General features: G+C 34.2%; 1 protein-coding gene across 1 annotated transcript in view; it reads left to right on the top strand.

Moving 5' to 3' along the window:
- PI15 (peptidase inhibitor 15) overlaps positions 1-16,153 on the top strand; it is a 28,619-nt gene extending 12,466 nt beyond the window's left edge. The window contains exons 2-5 of the mRNA XM_067712025.1: positions 5,749-5,867; positions 6,737-6,869; positions 6,991-7,106; positions 10,306-16,153. Of these exons, the coding sequence (XP_067568126.1) occupies positions 5,749-5,867; positions 6,737-6,869; positions 6,991-7,106; positions 10,306-10,441 (504 nt within the window). The 3' untranslated portion in view covers positions 10,442-16,153. The remainder of the gene's footprint in view (positions 1-5,748; positions 5,868-6,736; positions 6,870-6,990; positions 7,107-10,305) is intronic.
- The last annotated feature ends 3,311 nt before the right edge of the window (positions 16,154-19,464 follow it).

Below are 19,464 nucleotides of genomic sequence, written 5' to 3'. Positions count from 1 at the left end.
AGTTTCCTTTATTGGCACTTCACAAGCATTTCCACCGAAAGGGAATAAACCCCAATTTCAAAACAAAACCACAACCATGCCCATGAAGTGTTTTTTAAAAGCTTCTGGCAGCCCTCAGGGAAAATAATTTTGTCATCACTTAATATCTTTTTAATGGCTCTTTCTCACTTCTATAAGTCAGCACTGCTTTCCCAATCTAACCCAGAAAAAGAACAAAGAGCCCCAGCTGAGTTATTTTTAAAAGCCAAAAACTTGTCTATCTAAACTGCCTTTACTTTTTATCTAAATATATGAGAAATGACCACATGTCAGTCCAAGAAAATAAGTGTCTATACGACATGCCATACTGTTTCCAATGTCATTGCTATCAGAGTATCCATGACAATAACCAATTTATAAATGTGTCTTCAAAAACTCAGTGTGATAATTTTATTTTTTAGTATTTTATGTCTTTGAAGATGGTTTCCACGTGCAGAACAGATTTTTTAAGAGGTCATTTTCAAATTTAATATTTCTTGTTCTCCTCTAATTTAGCTTCATTTACATATATTTTTGTTCTATTCAGAAATCTAGCAAGTTTTGGCAATCACATTTGTTTAATGTTTGTTACTACTTACAAATCTAATTAATTTAAATTTTAAGCTGCATTTATAGATTTAACATATTTGACCTTTAGTACTTCAACTGGCTTATTGAAAATAATTTCCATATATTTAAATGTCTTAAAAGTCTAAGTAACACAGTGACTCTTAAGTTCTAAATTTTGCAATACTGTTTAAAAATTGTAACAAGATTTTCTTAAAATTTTTAACTTAAAACCACAAATATAAATAATTATTGATATATTTTATGTTGAAATTACAAGGCTAACGTATTGCTTTAATAACCTGTTGCCAGATTCTCTGAACCACTATAAATATTAATAACATCAAATATGTACAGGTTCGTTACCTAGAAATATTTATCCTTTTTAACACCTTATATTTAATTCTTTCAAACACATCTACCTTTAATTCTTATGTTTGGAATTAAAAGATGTTACCCACTTGAAAAAAAACAGTATGTCATATCAAACAATGTTGGGGATATATTCTCAAGTAATTTTCAGGGTTGCCTTTCAGTTGGTCTACATTTCTTATTGTCCGGAGATAGTGACTGGGGTTTAAGAAGGCAGTTTCGGATGTCCCGGTGCCCACTGTGTTGTGGATAACAAAACTTAAGGAAATGGCTGATAAAACAACCTCATCTTTGGGCTGGATCATATCACTCTCTAATTCTTCAATTTACGGAAGTCAGTGATTTTCTCCCATGCTGAGACTTTCTTTGACTCAATTTTGTATTTCTTTGGCTTAACCTCTGAAGATCTCTGGACTTGAGGTCTTTTCATTCTTTTCATATGCCTCCTATCTCTTGGAGCCACACTCTTCTAGCTATTGAAATGACATCAGTTTGAATTCTGGATGCTTCTCATGGCTTAATCAGACTATGTGGTTTCCACAGACAAGGTGCTAAATTTGTTGATAAGCAGAGTAGTTCATGGTAAACATTTTAGTCCAGAGCTAAATCAATCAGTTTACAAGCTGACCAACTAAATGGCTCGTAACAGCAAAGAATGGAAGAAAATCCTGTGGCGCAATAGGGCACATATATAGGCTTCTGTGCGCTCTGACACCGTTTTAAGCCATCTTCACTTTGTGAGTTATCTAATCATAATATCTAACTCCTACTAGCTCCTGTAAATGTTTTTTTGTCTCCATGCATCATTTTCTTAATTTTTGCCTAATTTTTAGAAGGCATGATATTTTAAGTGTTCACAACTCAGTTACCTGTGAAAGTATTTTATCCATTTAGAGGGACAAGAACTAGAAATACAGAATTTGAGGCTAGCTGCATAAAAGCTGAATAAATATAAGGTGTTTAGCTTTTCTAACAAATGATCATAATATGTTGCATATTTGCTAGTCATTCCATAGAACGTTAAGTAAGTACACACCTGTGACCTTTTTTCTTTTGCTGTATTTGTAGGGTATGATACTAAACTTATTTCAAATAAATATCACAGGTGTTCAGCAAAATTCAGCAGATAGATTATCCACTAAGCATCCAGAAATGTATATATTAGTCAAATGTTTAGGTGATTACAACTTCATTCCCTAAATTTGTATAAGTTGTTAGAATTCTTTCACATGGTTAAACTGGCAACATTCATCACAATTTAGAGCTTCTGGATAAGAAAGAAGCTATCCTTATTTGCTGTTTTCAACCCTGAAAGACCTCTCATCATATTAATAGATTTAAATACCACTGTGGATTAAAGGGATACATCACTCACCCATATTCTCCTGGGAGTTGTAACCAGTGGAGAAAGACGGAGACAGCAAATACAGTAGATACGCAATTCGTAAATTTCAGAGCAGGATCTTCCCCTCTTTACAGGATGGGTGTGAGTCCTGCCTGGGGACAAACAGGCAAGAAAGAGCACAGGACTTTCTGACTTCTTCTGCAGTAGGCATCAGAGAGACAGTTGGTATGTCTCCCATGGGAAGGCAAAATGATCCCACTCTCTGTGTGGGACCTGGCCAGTGCTGCCAGGGTCTCCAGCATCTTCCTTCAGGGACAGGCAGAAATCCCTCCCATCAGTTTCCTAAAAGCAAACATGGAGAAATGAAAAAAAGTGGTCATCTCTCCTCCCTCACAACTATCATCTCAAAAATTTTAATTATGATATCTGTACATAGAAACACCTAAAAACGTAGGCATCGGTAATGCTAAATACAGGGTCTTCCTATCAAAATCCTTTATAATAATTTAAAAATGGTGCTCATGTAAGATATTTTTCAGGCATGAACTCTTTGGTTTATCTCTTTGACATACACAATACGTTTTAAGTATATGAGTAAGCATATAGAATTATATATGCTAAGTTACCTTAAATTTGTTAACTGCCTTAAATATTTTAAATTATTTTGTGAAGAATCTAGGTTTCCTCTTTCTGTGGTATGGAAAAGGCTAGAACTGAACAAGTCATAGGTCAATATAACAGATCTTCCTGATTCTGATGCTGGAGTTACTCAGGGATACTAAATCATGAAATGCTGAAGAGGAAAGGGACCCTAGAGATGAGTTAACTGGGAGACAGAATAATTGACATGTCCTCAGTCACAGATGATCTTAGCAGTAGGCTTAGGGTTAGAATACAAGATATTTTATTTTCTTTTTCAGTATTATTTGTGCCATGCAGTGCTGATATTTCAGAACAAGACTATAAGAAAGACTGTTTTTAGAAAGATTATATAAAAACACAGAAAAGCCGTGTTTTTAGCAGTTACTGTTCTGAGTGCACACCACTTCAATATGTTAATAATATTTAGATGTATTTTTTTCCCAAAGTGACTACAATTAGCTCAGAGACATAATTTGTTGATGCTATTCCGTCTAAAATTCATTTGTGATCTAATGGTAATATTTTGCATTCTGGTGAACTGAAATCCATATTTTGTAAATCCATATTTCATTAAAAATATCAGAAGAATAAATACCAGATGAATCCATTATTAGCCAAACAAAATGCTTTTAAAAGTTAATTTCAGTTCTAGAATACTATGATTTTCATTGCAAATTTAGTTTGGTTCACTGATATTTCTGCACAGAATTTTTACAAACAAAAGGAGAGGTTTGAAGTAATAATTCATAAAACATATCAAATGATTATTTTACAGAGCTATGTGTGAAGGAATAATACAAAGTATTTTTTATAACTGTAAAAAAGCATGATATCAATTCAAAGGAGAAGACAAGTATATAAAGAGACATTAACTTTTAAAATATTATAGAATGAGTATTTTCCATTTATATACTGTATTTAACACTGATTATTTACTTATTAAAAGGGTATTATGTAATGTTTTGCCACATTTAATTAATCCACAAAATGGGCAGATTATATTCTGGATAATTAAGGAAAGTGTATTTTATTATAGCTTTTTGAATGATCTTTCTTTTTACACAGACAGTGGAGATATGGCCACTGTCACCACAGAATTACTCCAGATCCTTTCTTGATAATTCTGATTTCATGTAATTTTGTGAGTGAATTTATTTTAATGTAATTCTAGATAGATTTATGTAAGATGACTTTGTTTTTCTAATTTAAGACAACTTCTAAGTGGCTAACAAATCTTTTTTCAGGGTGGGTGCCATGGTCTTCTAGGGTAAAAATGTCTCTGAAGGGTTCATCAATTTTTTTTCCTATTTTATTTCAAAGTCACTAAATTAATTTCCTTTCACTTAAATACACTGTTACATTAAGTAAATCTATGTTTCTAGCTCATAACAATTAAAAGTTCTAATATTATTATTACTATCAAATATTCAAATGATATAAAATATCATTTATATATTATAATTTAATATAGTTTGACACTTAAAAGTTGGAATAAATGCAAATCAAAACCACAGTGAGACATCATCTCACACCTGTTAGAATGACTATTGTCAAAAAGTCAAGAAATAACAAGTGTTGGTGAGGATCTGGGGAAAAGGGAACCTTGGGCACTGTTGGTGGGAATGTAAATTGGTGCAGCCACTATGGAAAACAGTATAGAGTGTCCTCAAAAAATTAAAACAGAACTACCATATGATATAGCAATTCCACTTCTGGGTATTAGTCTGGAAACTAAAATACTAACTCAAAAAGATAACTTCACCCCAATGTTCATAACAGCACTATTTACAATAGCCAAGATATGGAAGCAGCCTAACTGTCCGTCAACAAATAAGTAGATAAATGGAATATTATTCAGCCATAATAAACAAGGAAATCTTGCCATTTGTGACAACATGCATGGAACTGAAGGGCATTATGGTAAGTGAAATAAGTCAGAAAGAGACAAATAACTTATGATCTCATATGTACGTGGAATCTAAAAACAACAACAAAAACAATACTGAACTCAGAGATCTAGAGAGCAGATAGGTGGCTGCCAGAGGTTGGGGGGTGGGGTGTGTGAAATATGTGAAGGTGGTTAAAAGGTACAGACTTTCAGTTATAAAATAAATCCTGAGGATGTAATATACAGCATGGTGACTGTAGTTAATAATACTGTATTGTACATTTGGGTGCTGCTAAGAGAATACATCTTAAAAGTTCTCTTCACAAGAAAAGAAATTTGTAACTGTGTGTGGTGACGGATGTTAACTAGACTTATTGTGGTGATCATTTCACAATATATATGTACATAAAAATCATTAAGTTGTACACCTGAAACTAATAATGTTATATATCAATTATATCTCAATTAAAAAGTTGGACTATGAGACATTGTTAATTTTGGTACATTGATTTGAATAAATTTGATCTCATTAATTTTTAAGATATATCAATAGCATGGCTCCTTTTTGCTGTGAATAAACTCCAGGGAAATCAATTGACTTTGGTGGATTCAAACTTCAGTGGTCAGTATGAGGTATCTCCAAGTTACATCTGGATACGATATTTTTGTTAACCTATCCTTTACCAAAATTTATGTCTGGACTTTGGGTCTAGATGGCCCTGTAAAAACAATAAAGATTTTTGAGGAATAACAATATTGCACTGTAGAACTTTGAATAACAATGGTCTAAATTTGCTTTCTTCTAGTCAGGAAGCAGAATTGAAAGAAGTTTAGGAAATAGTAGTGCCATTTCTTTTCTCTTTTTGTTTGTTACTAGCAAACCCAGTAAAGCTGAAGGTTTTTTTCACTTTCACAGGTCTGGGATGAAAATCTTGCAAAATCTGCAGAGGCTTGGGCAGCTACTTGCATTTGGGACCATGGGCCTTCTTACTTATTGAGATTTTTGGGTCAAAATCTATCTGTACGAACTGGAAGGTAGGAAGTAGTTTCACTGATACTGTTTATCCATGCAACTTTACTGCTTATGGACTCCAAGGGTTAGTGACACCAATTTCAAGTAATATCTGCAAGAGGGCTCACTATGTGTCAGGCACTGATGCTTGGCCTATGACTGTTTTAGATGTCTTCAAGGATTATTTAATTTTTTAAAAGGGCCTAGAAAAACCAGTTTTCCCTTTCACCCTTGGAACACCCTCCCTTAGCCTGTATTCTACCCTTATCTCACAGAATCTTTGAAAGGATCAGGCTGTATCCTGTATCCTATCTCTTCTACTTCAGAAAAATCCCTTCATGGTGGCAGAAGCCATTATTGTGTATGCAACCTTCCCATGTTTGCATATACCTGTATCTGTGTGTGTTGTACAAATTCAATATATTTACACATATATGTATATATAAATAGGCACACGTATGTATATGCAAGTATATGCAACAATGGATAAAGCTGTTCCCAGTAATAGGATAATTTTTCTACCACTGTGGAATGTCATCATCCAATATTCCAAAGACTCATTCTCTTCCACATAGGGGAGGAAAATCAGGTGGTAAAACAAGATAAAGATGATAATTCCTGAAAGATTTGCATTTCTCTTTTTGAAACAACCAGACACATACTTAGACAAATACAGGATCACTTGCTCCAGTCCTGGGCATTTTCATGTTTGGCTCTACTTGAAGGAATAGAGGATTCTACTAGGTGATGATGGTAATTGTGAGGGGTGGGTATGTTCTTGATTTATCATGAATAATCTGCAAAAGGACCAATTAACTTATAATTTAAGGTGAGCCCACTATATATTGCCACTACTGTACTCTAAGTTCTCATTGTGTTTCTTGATATCTAGATATCGCTCTATTCTCCAGTTGGTCAAGCCATGGTATGATGAAGTGAAAGATTATGCTTTTCCGTATCCCCAGGATTGCAATCCCAGATGTCCTATGAGATGTTTTGGCCCCATGTGCACACATTATACACAGGTTATTTTAATTGTTTTGTTCATTTTTGATTCATACTTTTAAAAAATGCTCTTACTATTTTGGTGAACATGAATTTTCTTCGCTCCAACTTCAATAACAGTATATCGATTTACTTTCTCAGATGGTTTGGGCCACTTCCAATCGAATAGGATGTGCAATTCATACTTGTCAAAACATGAATGTTTGGGGAGCTGTATGGCGCCGTGCAGTTTATTTGGTATGCAACTATGCCCCAAAGTAAGTATACAGTTGGATTCTACTTCTTGGAATCTTTAATGATGTTAAATATCTTCAGTCTGATAGATACTTTTAACAGGTAAATAATATGAGTAAGACTTAACTAACAAGCACTAATCCTCAAATCTTCCATCTTCTTGTATATCTGAAAAGTTATAAGCTGAAAGGTTTCTTTTCACAAGGATTCTAGATTAAAATTGCAGGCAAGACTATTTGTGATTTGGAGAGTCACTAAATTCTCCTTACCATCTTTCTTTAGGCATGGTAATTATAAAATAAACATACGCTTTTAGGTTTTTGATAGCTATATAAAAGGCATCAGGAAAGGATCTTCTAGGGAATTTATCAACACCACAGTATTCTCATCAATCAGTACTAGAATGTTGGCTTAGCTTTTTCACTAGGAAAGCAAAACAAGCCCTTCTTCTTTCTTTTAAGAGTAAAATTACAATCACAGTTTACTTTTTCCATAGATGGTTAAGGAGGCATTCAGAATCAGAAGGGAAAATTTAAATGCTATGACTTCTTTTTAATGAAAGCTTTGCCATGATTTCAATTTCAGTACAAAAAATATTCAGTAATTTCTTCTTACGGCATACATAAAAAGATATTGTGAAAATTGATCAAAGATTATAAAATAGGCTCACATTTATGAACATTCTTTATAGTATGAGGATAAATAAGCATTTGTTAACGTCTGATAAAATGCCTTTTTGATAACAATGACTCTTCGGATAAAATGTTCCAGTATTTATACATGAGTCTGTTCTCATTTGGAATAAATACTAAAATGTACAAAGGATTTATGACACTCCTGGTGTCTTCCAAAGTAAGTCCCAAACAAAGATTTTCTCCAGCTTTGCCAGTATGGGGAGGGAATGAGAAAATGTTTCACAAATAACTGCATTACTCATTTATATGGTAGTATGCCAGTGGCAGTGTTTTTGCAAAGTTAGAAAAATAGCAATTTTCCCGATGGTCCCCTCTCCACAGTTATTAGAATAGTAAGGTTTGGAAAGTAAAATGTGGCTGCATTATGATAAGCATTAAAACTGCATTTGTTTGATATTTTCAGTTTTATACTGTATATTTTCCTATTAAGACTTTAACCCTTCTTTCTGACATAAATAGGCCAAGTAGTACTCAAATAGTGAAAGAGGTTTTTTTATAACATTCATTTAACTATTCTGTTTTTGGCCAATGATTGGAATTTTGTAATACTATTGATGAGATGTCTGATTGTTTTATAAGTCTGAGAGTTTAAGATATGTGTTAGTATGCTATATTTGCTGTGATAGAGAACCATTCTTTTGAAACCTAGGCAATGAAGAAAGTTTTAAAATCCTGACTGATAGTTGACTATGTTTCTTCCAATCCCAATATGAATTTATCTCAAGTATAACTGTTTTTCAGGGGCAAAATAAAACAGAGAAGGAAAGGGGTTTGGGGGGGAGACAGAGATAGAGAGAGAGAGAGAGAAAAATGAGAGAATGAGAATGAATTGAATTAGATGAAATAGAATAAAAATTAGAAGGAAAAATAATATAAGTTTATCAACTGACTGATCTAATACTGAATACAATTATCTTCCATTTGTATAAAAGTTTGTAATATAATATATAATAATTTTTATATAATTAAATTGTATTTCTAAGTTAACATTACCAAAAATATGTGCTGTGTAATTTCTAAAAGCTATGTAGAATAAGTTGAAAAATATGAAATTAAAATACCACAGGCTGGGTTCATATATTTTTATAGGTTTGGGTAAAGATATAGAGGGAAATAAGATTATGAATATAGAATGGGAGAGATTAGGATAAAGGAGTGAGCTGCACTCTTGAGGGATGGACCTCCTTGAATGTTCATAAGCAAACATTTACATTACCAAAATTATGCTTGAGGAAGCTTCTCTGGAAGGCAGAGTGTAGAATAAGCTAGATAGAGGTGGGCAGCCTTGTAATCTCATTTTGTAATATGAATAATCAGCATATTTTTCATTTTACAGACAACTTTTCCTTTACAGATATTTTATAGATAAAAACGTGACTTTTCAACTGACTGAATAAGGATATGTTCATGTCTGGTAGATGCACTGTATGAGTCACCTGCTTGGTCTTATTTAGGTTTCAAAGATGAGACCCACTTGTTTCATATTTTAGCCTTTACACTGTTGTCTTATCTTCAAGATAGTTGATATCTTCAACTATCTACAACCAAATTTTCTCCTGACCATTCAATTTCCTTCACATCACTGGCTGTATAGTACCGTAGTTACTAATCACCATGCTACTGAGAATACATTCATTGCCTCCTTCCTCACAGCTAAAAGAGCTTAATAACATAAGGCATTGTGGCTGTTTTTAACTATCCTAAATGGTGAATTTGGTGTACCACTATAATCATGGCCATAATTACAGATGAAGAAAAATATTGATAACACATAATAATTCAGTTAAATAGGTTCAGCATTATCAAAAAACTAATAGTATTACTAAAAATTATAACTATGAGTTTACATATGGGAAAATGTTTTGGAATCACCTTTAATGGCTGCTTCTGTGAGCCATTATTCTCTTACTGAGTTTTCCGTTATCTCATCTTACGAATACTGAGAATCTAAACTATTTTTTCAACTTGAGGAAGAAATCCTTTGAACACTTAAAACCTATTTTTTATGCTTGTAACAACTTCTTGCTCATTTCACCGTTTCTAAGCATCCCAGAATTACGTGTATATATCTTTATATATATAATGGACATGGATATATCTATATCTGTATATACTTTACTATCTTTATAATAATATTAGCATGAGTTTTTTAAGAAGTAAGTTTAAGTGGACACAGCCCATGTGCTCTAGAAGGCTGCTGCAGGAACGAGGCAGCTATGGTGAGTGGATAGAGCATCAAGCCTGGTGTCGGATGGCTAATAATGTCACCATGCATTGTAGTGCCTCACTTCTTATCTGTAAATTAACATAATATTAATTTACTCAGAAAGAAAACATTTTAAAAGTAAGATATACAGAACAAGTTACTGTAGAAATAAGAAATGGTTATAACTTTTAGTGCTTTTCTAAAACGACAGACTTCTAAAAATATCATCACATGTCAACACGTGATCTTGTGCTTAAGGACAATCAGATTTTAAAGGATGGGCAAGTAGCACTAATGCTCTCTTTTTCTTTTTTTTCCAAGGGGCAACTGGATTGGAGAAGCACCATATAAAGTAGGGGTACCATGTTCAGCTTGCCCTCCCAGTTACGGGGGGTCTTGTACTGACAATCTTTGTTTTGCAGGAGTAACGTCAAACTACCTATACTGGTTTAAATAAGCTTGTCTTTTCCTCCAGGAAATATAATGGTTTCTGGGAATCATAGGCATATATATATATTGAGTTTTGCACATATTATACATATTTTATCATAATCTTGTTTTCCTCTTATTATTCATTGTATAAATTAGTGTTTGTCTATTATGTTTGTTTAATCCTTGGAGGTAAACAAAGCATCCATTTCTGTTTTCTGACCTCTAAGCCTAAATTAAAATATTGTGTATGTAGTATTGACATAGTTGATGCATCCAATTCCAAAACTTGTTTTCCAAAGGAATTATGTTCTTAAGGAATAGAATATATATTTGGCCTATAATGTATGTGTGTGTATATACGCACACATAGCTGATATAACACATAGATGATAATAATATGATTTTGTAGTTAACTTGAGGGAAATTTTTAAAAATCCTATTCTAAAATGTATGTGAGGTGGTGGGCCATCTTCAGCACCCACTTCTATAGTGCCCCAAAAGTGATAATTTGCAAAATAACACTCAGTAATATCTGGATATAATAATTTAATTAAGCAACCACAGATTTCATTCTGGAGATATTTTATCTTACTTGGGTTCACCAAAAGATACTCTTGACTTATGTAAGGTTCAAATCATGCCTTTTGCTTAATCTCTTTTATTGAATCTTGTGTTGAGTGGTTACGATGGGCAAGGCACTCTGATAGTTATGTTCTGATCATGCAAAGATAATACGATTCCTGACTTCAAGAAGCTCACAAAAATATTCAGGAAATAATGCCACCTAATTATATTGCTGTAAAATTATTATTTTTTAACAGATTTATTTTCCATGTAATTTTGAGGAAGTGAGTGCAACAATGTTCACATGTAGGTGGAATAGGTGATAGGCCACACTGTGTAATATGTAAGCCTTCTGATTAGCATGAAAATGTAGCTATAGCGTCTGGAACTAAATGAGGCAGGGAAAAATTAACAACTGCCTAGGGATTACTGGGTGAGAGTAAATAGTTGTGATTTTGGAAGGCAGAAAGCAAGACCTAAGTAAACTGAGAAGGTCCAAGAGAAATGAGCTTCAGGTATGAAAAGTCACAGGTAAGAAAAGTCACAGAAATAGGGTTACTGCACGCACACACACACACACACACACACACACACACACACAGGTGGAGAGCTTCTGAAGGGCATATACTGAAGGTCTAGTGTAACTTGAAGCCTTTCAGCAGGAGGTGAGGGATGTCAGAAAGAAACACTGTAGGTGTCAAGGATACCTCCAGCTCTCCATTGCTTTGCCCATCCTTACTTGGTGAGAATCAATCTAATCACCATGGTCCTTGAGCATCATGTGCAAGTTCCCATGTGCACACCACAGACAGTTATGATTTTGTTAAAGGGGCCTCTTCAGATGATTTTCTAAGGACTAATTACTAAATTTTATTCCCATATCTAAGTAGAAGAATAATTTTCAGTTCTCCATTAAGTTTGGTGGAAATCAAATCAAAGTCACTATGAAAATTTCACTCATGTGACTTTGAAAATGCTTATTTCCAAATCAGGGAATCACTTTCAGAGAGGAGAATTCAACACATGGGTCAAGACACTTAACACATTACATTTCAAGTGTGCATGCATTTGTGTGTGTGTGTGTGTATATTTCAGGTTATGCAATGCTTCAACAGGATCACAGAATAAGTAAACACGGTTAGTTCCAGAGTACAAATAACAGAAGAAAACTACTTGTTTAAAACTCCCTACACGTTTGCAATTTCTTAGGGTAGATGCGCTGAAAGGTGAGGTAGTTAATTAAATCCGATGGTGGAAACATCCACCATCTGAAGTTCAGGTTTACATGATGACAAACAATTGGCCTGATTCCTTTTACGAACTGAATCTGACCAAATGTTTTCATATCATACTACTTTGCTTTTGTGGGGACATATATTTTATTAAAACTAAAAATTTTGGAGACTAAAATGAAAAATAGAAATAACAGTAAGAATCAGGCCCCAATTCAACTTTTAGCTAACATATATATCGGCAGTTGAAGAGAAAGCTCATTAGCGCGATATTCATTTGATTTATCTAGAAAATATTTCCTTCCTTGAGTTTGCTAAACTAGTTCTACAGAAGTAGGAAAAGTACTATTAAACCAGAAAAGGTTACTATCAGTTCCAGTTCTGTTGCTGGTTTACTTGTGTAGCTTCGTTTCTCAAGTCTCAAAAAGTATAATGATATTTTGTCACATGAAAGTAAGATTACCATAGTAACAGAAATGTATGAATATTAAAATTAGCATTCATGTTGTGAGACTTTTATTTGAGATAAAATTATCTGAGCTCCCCTTTGGCAGAAATTCTGTCTTATCTTTGTATTTATACCAGCTTCTTATATAGTGGCTGTAATGTAATAAATGTTTACATGAATGGGTTTTTAGAATTAACTAAAAAGTCCAGAATTGCAAGGATTTAGAGGAACCCCACCTTTCCACGTTTCATTAAGACAAAAATGTCTTAAATACAAAGCTTTGAGTGCATCAACAATCCAGATAAATCATCAAACATATCAGATTATGACTGTGGTTCACACACTCATAACTTGTACACAACAGTCCTTTCCAAATCACAACTAGAACTGTAAGTTTATTTATAACTTAACAACTCAGCTGAAAATATAACGGGTATATTTGTTATTCTATCTGTACTTTTTAAAGTTAGTAATATGAAGTGGCCATGTGAAATGTTTTATTTTCCAGGCTAAAGCAAATGAAAGTTTGCTAGTATCAACACAGAGTGTCATATTTTTTCACACAGCATGCAACAATGGTGCTAGGATAGCTATTTCTCACTGTAATTCCCAGAGCACAAAGGGTGTGGGTATAAGCTATTTCATAAGAGCAGCTTTAAATAGTCATTACTGAGGTTTTCATTTTAATAGGTTTCATTCAAAAGAAATAGTAATTGGCATGCATATTCTACAGCATTGGTTTTATCTTTGGTATAGATTTTTCATGTCATCCTTTATTCAGTAGAAAAGTAAAAAATTTCTGTCTCGATATAGATTTTTTTGGCTTCCGTGTCATCAAAAGACTGGAAAAATTACAATTTTCGCTGTTAAACTGATGGCTTTCTTTACAGAATTGTATTTGAGTTGTGTAGGCACACCCTTAATGTTGCTGGTTATGATGGATAAGCATGCTTTTAAGATGTGGCAGAAACAGTTTTTATTGTTATCATGCTTTTGTCTGTTCAGTAGTCTAAGCAGCATCACTTCTGTGGTCCATTAGGGCTTCCCTACCAAATTCAATTGGCAGTGCTGTGGTGTTCATTTGAAACCTTCATGGAAATATTCATTTGAAAGCTCCATGCAGCTTTAGCGAAGAGTTGACCAAACACTAGGGAAAGTTCAACTGATAAAATTTACTCAGAATATTTGAACTGAAACAATATATCTTTTTCTCATTAATACATGATTGTGTTAGATCAACTTATAACATCTACATAAGCAAATCTAAAACACACTTAGGCCAGTTATGTGTTTTGTGTTCATATCCTGCTTAACATAAGTTAAACAGATAATTTGAATGTGTCCAGGAAGGAAAAGTCATGGTTAACCTGGGGTCTGTGTTCTCCCCCGTGTATAACAGCATTCCCTATGTTCTGCAGTAGCATAGGACACAAATCTTGACATGGATGTAGGGAAGCCTTTTCCTGAAGAAGTGTTTAGGTAGAGTGAAATTAGATTTCTATCAATGTCTAATATTATCTTTGTTTTATATATATTTTTTGTATTGTTGTATGTGTGAGGGAAGACATATTTAAACGCATGCAGAATGATTTTTAAAAATTATATCATGGTCTGACTTTGACTTATGAGAGGTCAATCAAAAACTTAGAAAGTTACACAGTTCACTGATTAATGGTGCTGAAAATGCATAACAACCACCGTATGCTTGCTACAATTTTGAAGTTTCTTTGGAATTAAAGTTTTTATTAAGTGTGAACTATCAATATCTATTCTGGTGCTAAATATGTGGTGCTAAATGAATTGTTACTGTTAGGAGCTTAGGGACTCTTTATTCAGAGTTAAAAGTGTTATCCATTCAATTCCTGATTTAGAAACATTAATAAAGTCCTATTAAATTAGTCTTAACCAAAATAAGCCAGTACACTCAATTTTTTAATCTAATAGCCCAACATTATTTAGATGTTACAGAATGTAAATATATTTCTTAGAAGTTTTCAATTTTTTTTAAAGGCATTTTTTAGCACGGCGATGTAAAATTCAAGTAAAGGTTAGATTACACCTACACCAACCATGCTGCAGGCACCGGCGCCCTCTGGTGGTTAAAAGAACAAATTCTTGATGGCTACTTGGCCTGCAACAAAACCATTTCTTCCGTTCAATAAAAATTTAAGCTGAACAGTTTTAAATTCTTGGATACTCACTAAATCCGAGAGCATTAAAAAGTGCTTGACTCTATTGACATAATTTTCTAGGAAGATAATAGAGATAATATAACTTGACATCCATTTTCCTAAATAATATTTTTTTAAATGATATTCCAGATCTGAGGTGCTTATTAAAGTGTTCTTTTTGTGAAGTAGGTATTAATAAAATACATTTTTAATTTGTTTACATCATAAATACAATAAGAGTTAAAATTATCAAACAGAATTATGGTGCATCTCACTTTCAGAAGTGATCATTTATTTTTATATATTAAAACAATTCCATATATCAAAGGATTATCTCTCCACTTTTATGTGTTGATCTATAATTTGATAATGTTCTTTGCTCATACTATTGAGCTAATGATAACATTTTATTATTCCATTCAAAGTCTTTATAGACTTAAAAATGTACAGAAAAACTTAGAATTATATACCCTGTAACCATGAAGTCAACATTTTTAGATAAACTTTCACTTGAGTTGTGCAACTGACTAAGTGTGATAATCTGTTTTGACAAAGATATTTCTTAAACTGCGTTAGCATAACCAAATGAAATATGTTTTGAAGCAGTTTTCCAAATTAGTATTTTCAAACATTTTAAAGCAATAGAACTCTTTGTATGATCTCAATCCTGCACAAAGCTCTAACATATAATGTACATATAATGGACCTACTTATTTCCCAAACCCTCTTCTGTGCCTTGGAAATTTCTTCTGAGAGCCCTAGGATTCCATTGAACCATTAGAAAAACATTGATCTAAATCATCCAGTTCTCCCCATTTTCTCTAATCAGCTAATTAAAGACACAAAAAATTGAGACTCAATGTTTTGCAATGGTTATCTTAAATACCCACTTCACTTTGCACATGTTAGAAGCCAAACTGATGGAGCTTCAAATACTGACTTTAACTGGTGCTTGGTTATAGATTACAGCATCTTGTGTTTTGTTATTTGACAAACAGAATTTTGGTACCATAATATTTTGAGAATTAGAGATAATTCTGATGCACGTATGAAAATAAAGTGTTTAAAAATAGCTAAATGTTTCAAATATGTACATAATCCTAAAATATATTGTATCATTTTAGATTTTTTAAAGATTAATTTGATATTTTTTATTCATTACCTAATACTGTGGCAGTAAAAGGTGCCTTTGATATTGCGACATAATGTCATGAATGTGTGCATTTATAAAACCTGTGTAAACATCTACCTTTATAAAGCATAAGAAGTGTAGCTTTTTGAGCTCTGCTGTATTTTTTCTTTCAATAAAATATTATAATTAATTGTTTTGTTTTTAGGGTTTTAATTAATAACAATTAATCTAATTGTTTTCTTGCTTTCAGTAGTTTTACAATAGAAGTAGATGCCATGATAGTTTTGACAAGGAATGGACTACTTTTCTAAAGCAGAAATGATTATATCTTTGAGCATCACTGAAATACATCAGATCTTCTGTTTTTCTTTTTTTCCATTTCTTTTTTTCCTTCCCTGCCTTTTTCCTTCCTTCTTCCATTTTTTTTTTCTATTTAATTCAAAAAATATTTTGAGGTACCAAGGTAAAACACGGTTCCATGGAAAAAGAGGAAAAGAACATTATATCAAGAAGTTCTGGCTGAGGAAAACTGCAGCAGTTGAACATAAAAATGTTCATACTTCCCCATATTAAGGGCAAGAAGAGAAACCATAGGCATTCCTGGGGGAGAAGCACCACCTCTGGTCACTAGTTGGCCCAAGGCTGTTGGTTACAGGGTGGCTCTGCCTTGCAGAGTGTTATTCCCAGGCTAGTTTGCTGAGAAGGACCCAAATCTAGGACTTAATTTAAAATTTAAATTTCTCCTTATTTCACATAAGATAAGAAAGCCTCACTAACTTAAGCCTTTTCAGAATGTCTCCCACCCCCTAGAACTCTGTGGCTCCCTTGCAGCTTCTCCTTCTCTTGCTAGTCTTCCCTTTTCACTTTGTTTCCTCCTCTTTTATGCCTCCAGTTTCTCATCCACATGTTTGGAAAGTTCTTTCCATCTCTACAGGAGGTGGGGCTTCATTCATCGATGTGTGTGTGTGTGTGTGTGTGTGTTGCAGTTTATAGCCCCTCAGACTAGGCCGGATGGATGCAAAAGAAGTCTTGTCCCTGAGTCTTGCACACCTCTGACAGTGAAGAAATGCGGGGCTGGTGGATGCCGGATGCCATTCAGTCTTCCCCAACAGTGAGAGCAATCACTGACCACCTCATGAGAAGCAGGCTCACCCTGATAAGGCAAACATCAGCTTTCCCAGAAACAGCTGAGTATGCTCTTGGGAGCAAAGCCTATTCCCACTGCCAGTGACTCTGAGACAGTCACCTTGGCATTGCAGTACCAGGGGCGCCAACTTCTTCCTGACCTGTGCTTGCACTGTTAAGCCAACACTGCAGGAGTGACTGGCTTTGTCTTAGCAAACTGGAGAGGTTGGTACCAACCTTACTTGAATCTCTCTGGCCCCAAATGTCTCCCTTGATGAAAGAGGAGTGAGGTCTTGACATGTTTCCTTTATTGATAGCCTATTGATTGAAGTTAATGTGACCACTTATCCAGGGGCACTTTCGTTTTACCAAACGTGAGTGTAGACAGGGATTTGTTCTGTGAGTTTTCACATAATAAATTGAGCAATGTCCTTAATTATCTCTTCAGAAATGATTTTTTTCTAACATAAAAAGTGAATTCTACAAGGCTTACAATCCTCCATTTTCTCCAAAAATTGTGTATGCATTTACCCTTTGACCCAGCAATTCTTATTCTGCAAATCCATTCCAGAGATACACTGGCAATATAATGAAATGACATGTGTACAACATTAATCATTATCACATTATTCTAGTAAAAGGCCAGGCACAACTCAAAGGTCCATCATAAGGGGACTGGCATAAGAGAATGCTATGCAAAGAACGTGGAATGAGAAAAATCTCTAAATTGATAGAGTGGTCTGCCAGGATGTGAGTACAAGTGAAAAGCAGGATATGTAAGAGTGTAACTAGCATGTTAACCTTGTAAGAAAGATAAGAGGGAGTGATACATATATACACACAGGAAATAATAGATATTTGTTTTTAATTGGTGAATTAAATTCACCAATTTCATATTCACCAGGAATATGAAAGAAACAGTATGGAGGGGACAAAAATTTTTCAAATGATTTTGAAAGACAGTGTTTTGAGGGTACAACCTCAGTGGAGTACATTGCAAATACAGAGCTACAAAGAAATACAAAACTTTATCTGTAGTCTGTCAGTAATAGTATTAGTGGGAGAAGGAAGAGCAAGAATAATGCAAGTATATACCTAGGTTACTCTTTTTAATTGTTTAATTAATTAATTATTGTTGTACAGTCACTTCCCTTTTTATTGCCTTATTTTGTTAGAGAGCCATAAACTCTAAATAATCTTGTAATTTATTACAAAAGTTGGCCATTTGCAAATGTTGAGATTAATAATCGACTCCATAATTAACCCATAAAATTAAACAGATTTAGATTTGGATGAGGTTTTAGAAATTTATCTATGACATTTTCTCAGATTTATTGCAGCCAATATAGTTACTTTAGTGACATGTTTTACCTTTGTGAAAATTTCTATATATTATTTATATGAATATTGTTGGCAGTTAAAAATCCAAGAGCCAAATTTATGACCTGTTCCTTCCCAAGTGAATAATAATAGTTAATAAAAAATAATAAGGACGGCTCTTTCTGAAGCCATGGATGGCTCCGGGGTGGACACCACTGCCTCCTTCCATGGCTCAGATGCCGACCTCTGATCCACCTTGCAATTCCCTCTTCTCTCAGAACCTCAGAATAGCCCAGGGAGCCATGTGGATGAAGGGTCTTGGTGCTCTGGCCAGGTGTCAGGCCTGAGCCTCTGAGGTGGGAGAGCTGAGTTCAGGACAGTGGTCCACCAGAGACCTCCTGGCCCCATATAATACCAAACGGAGAAAGCTCTCCCACAGATCTCCATCTCAACGCTAAGACCCAGCTCCACTCAATGACCAACAAGCTACAGTGCTGGACACCCCATGACAAAAAACTAGCAAGACAGGAACACACCCCCACCCATTAGCAGAGAGGCTGCCTAAAATCATAATAAGTTCACAGACACCCAAAAACACACTACTGGACGTGGTCCTGCCCATGAGAAAGGCAAGATCCAGCCTCATCCACCAGAACACAGGCACCAGTCCCCTCCACCAGGAAGCCTACACAACCCACTGAACCAACCTTACCCATTGATAAGGTTTACCAAAAACAATGGGAATTACCAACCTGCAGCCTGTGAAAAGGAGACCCCAAACACAGTAAGTTAAGCAAAATAAGAAGACAGAGAAACACACAGCAGATGAAGGAGCAAAGTAAAAACCCACTAACCGAAACAAATGAAGAGGAAATAGGCTGTCTACCTAAAAAAGAATTCAGACTAATGACAGTAAAAATCATTCAAAATCTTGGGAACAGAATGAAGAAAATACAAGAAACATTTAACAAGGACCTACAAAAACTAAAGAGCAAACAAACAATGAAGAACAACACAATAAATGAAATTAAAATGCTCTAAAAGGAATCAATAGCA

This window comes from Pseudorca crassidens, chromosome 17, assembly GCF_039906515.1.
Source record: "Pseudorca crassidens isolate mPseCra1 chromosome 17, mPseCra1.hap1, whole genome shotgun sequence".
Taxonomy (NCBI): Eukaryota; Metazoa; Chordata; class Mammalia; order Artiodactyla; family Delphinidae; genus Pseudorca; species Pseudorca crassidens.
Note: the sequence above shows the minus strand (reverse complement) of the source record. Positions and strands in the feature narration are given on the sequence as shown.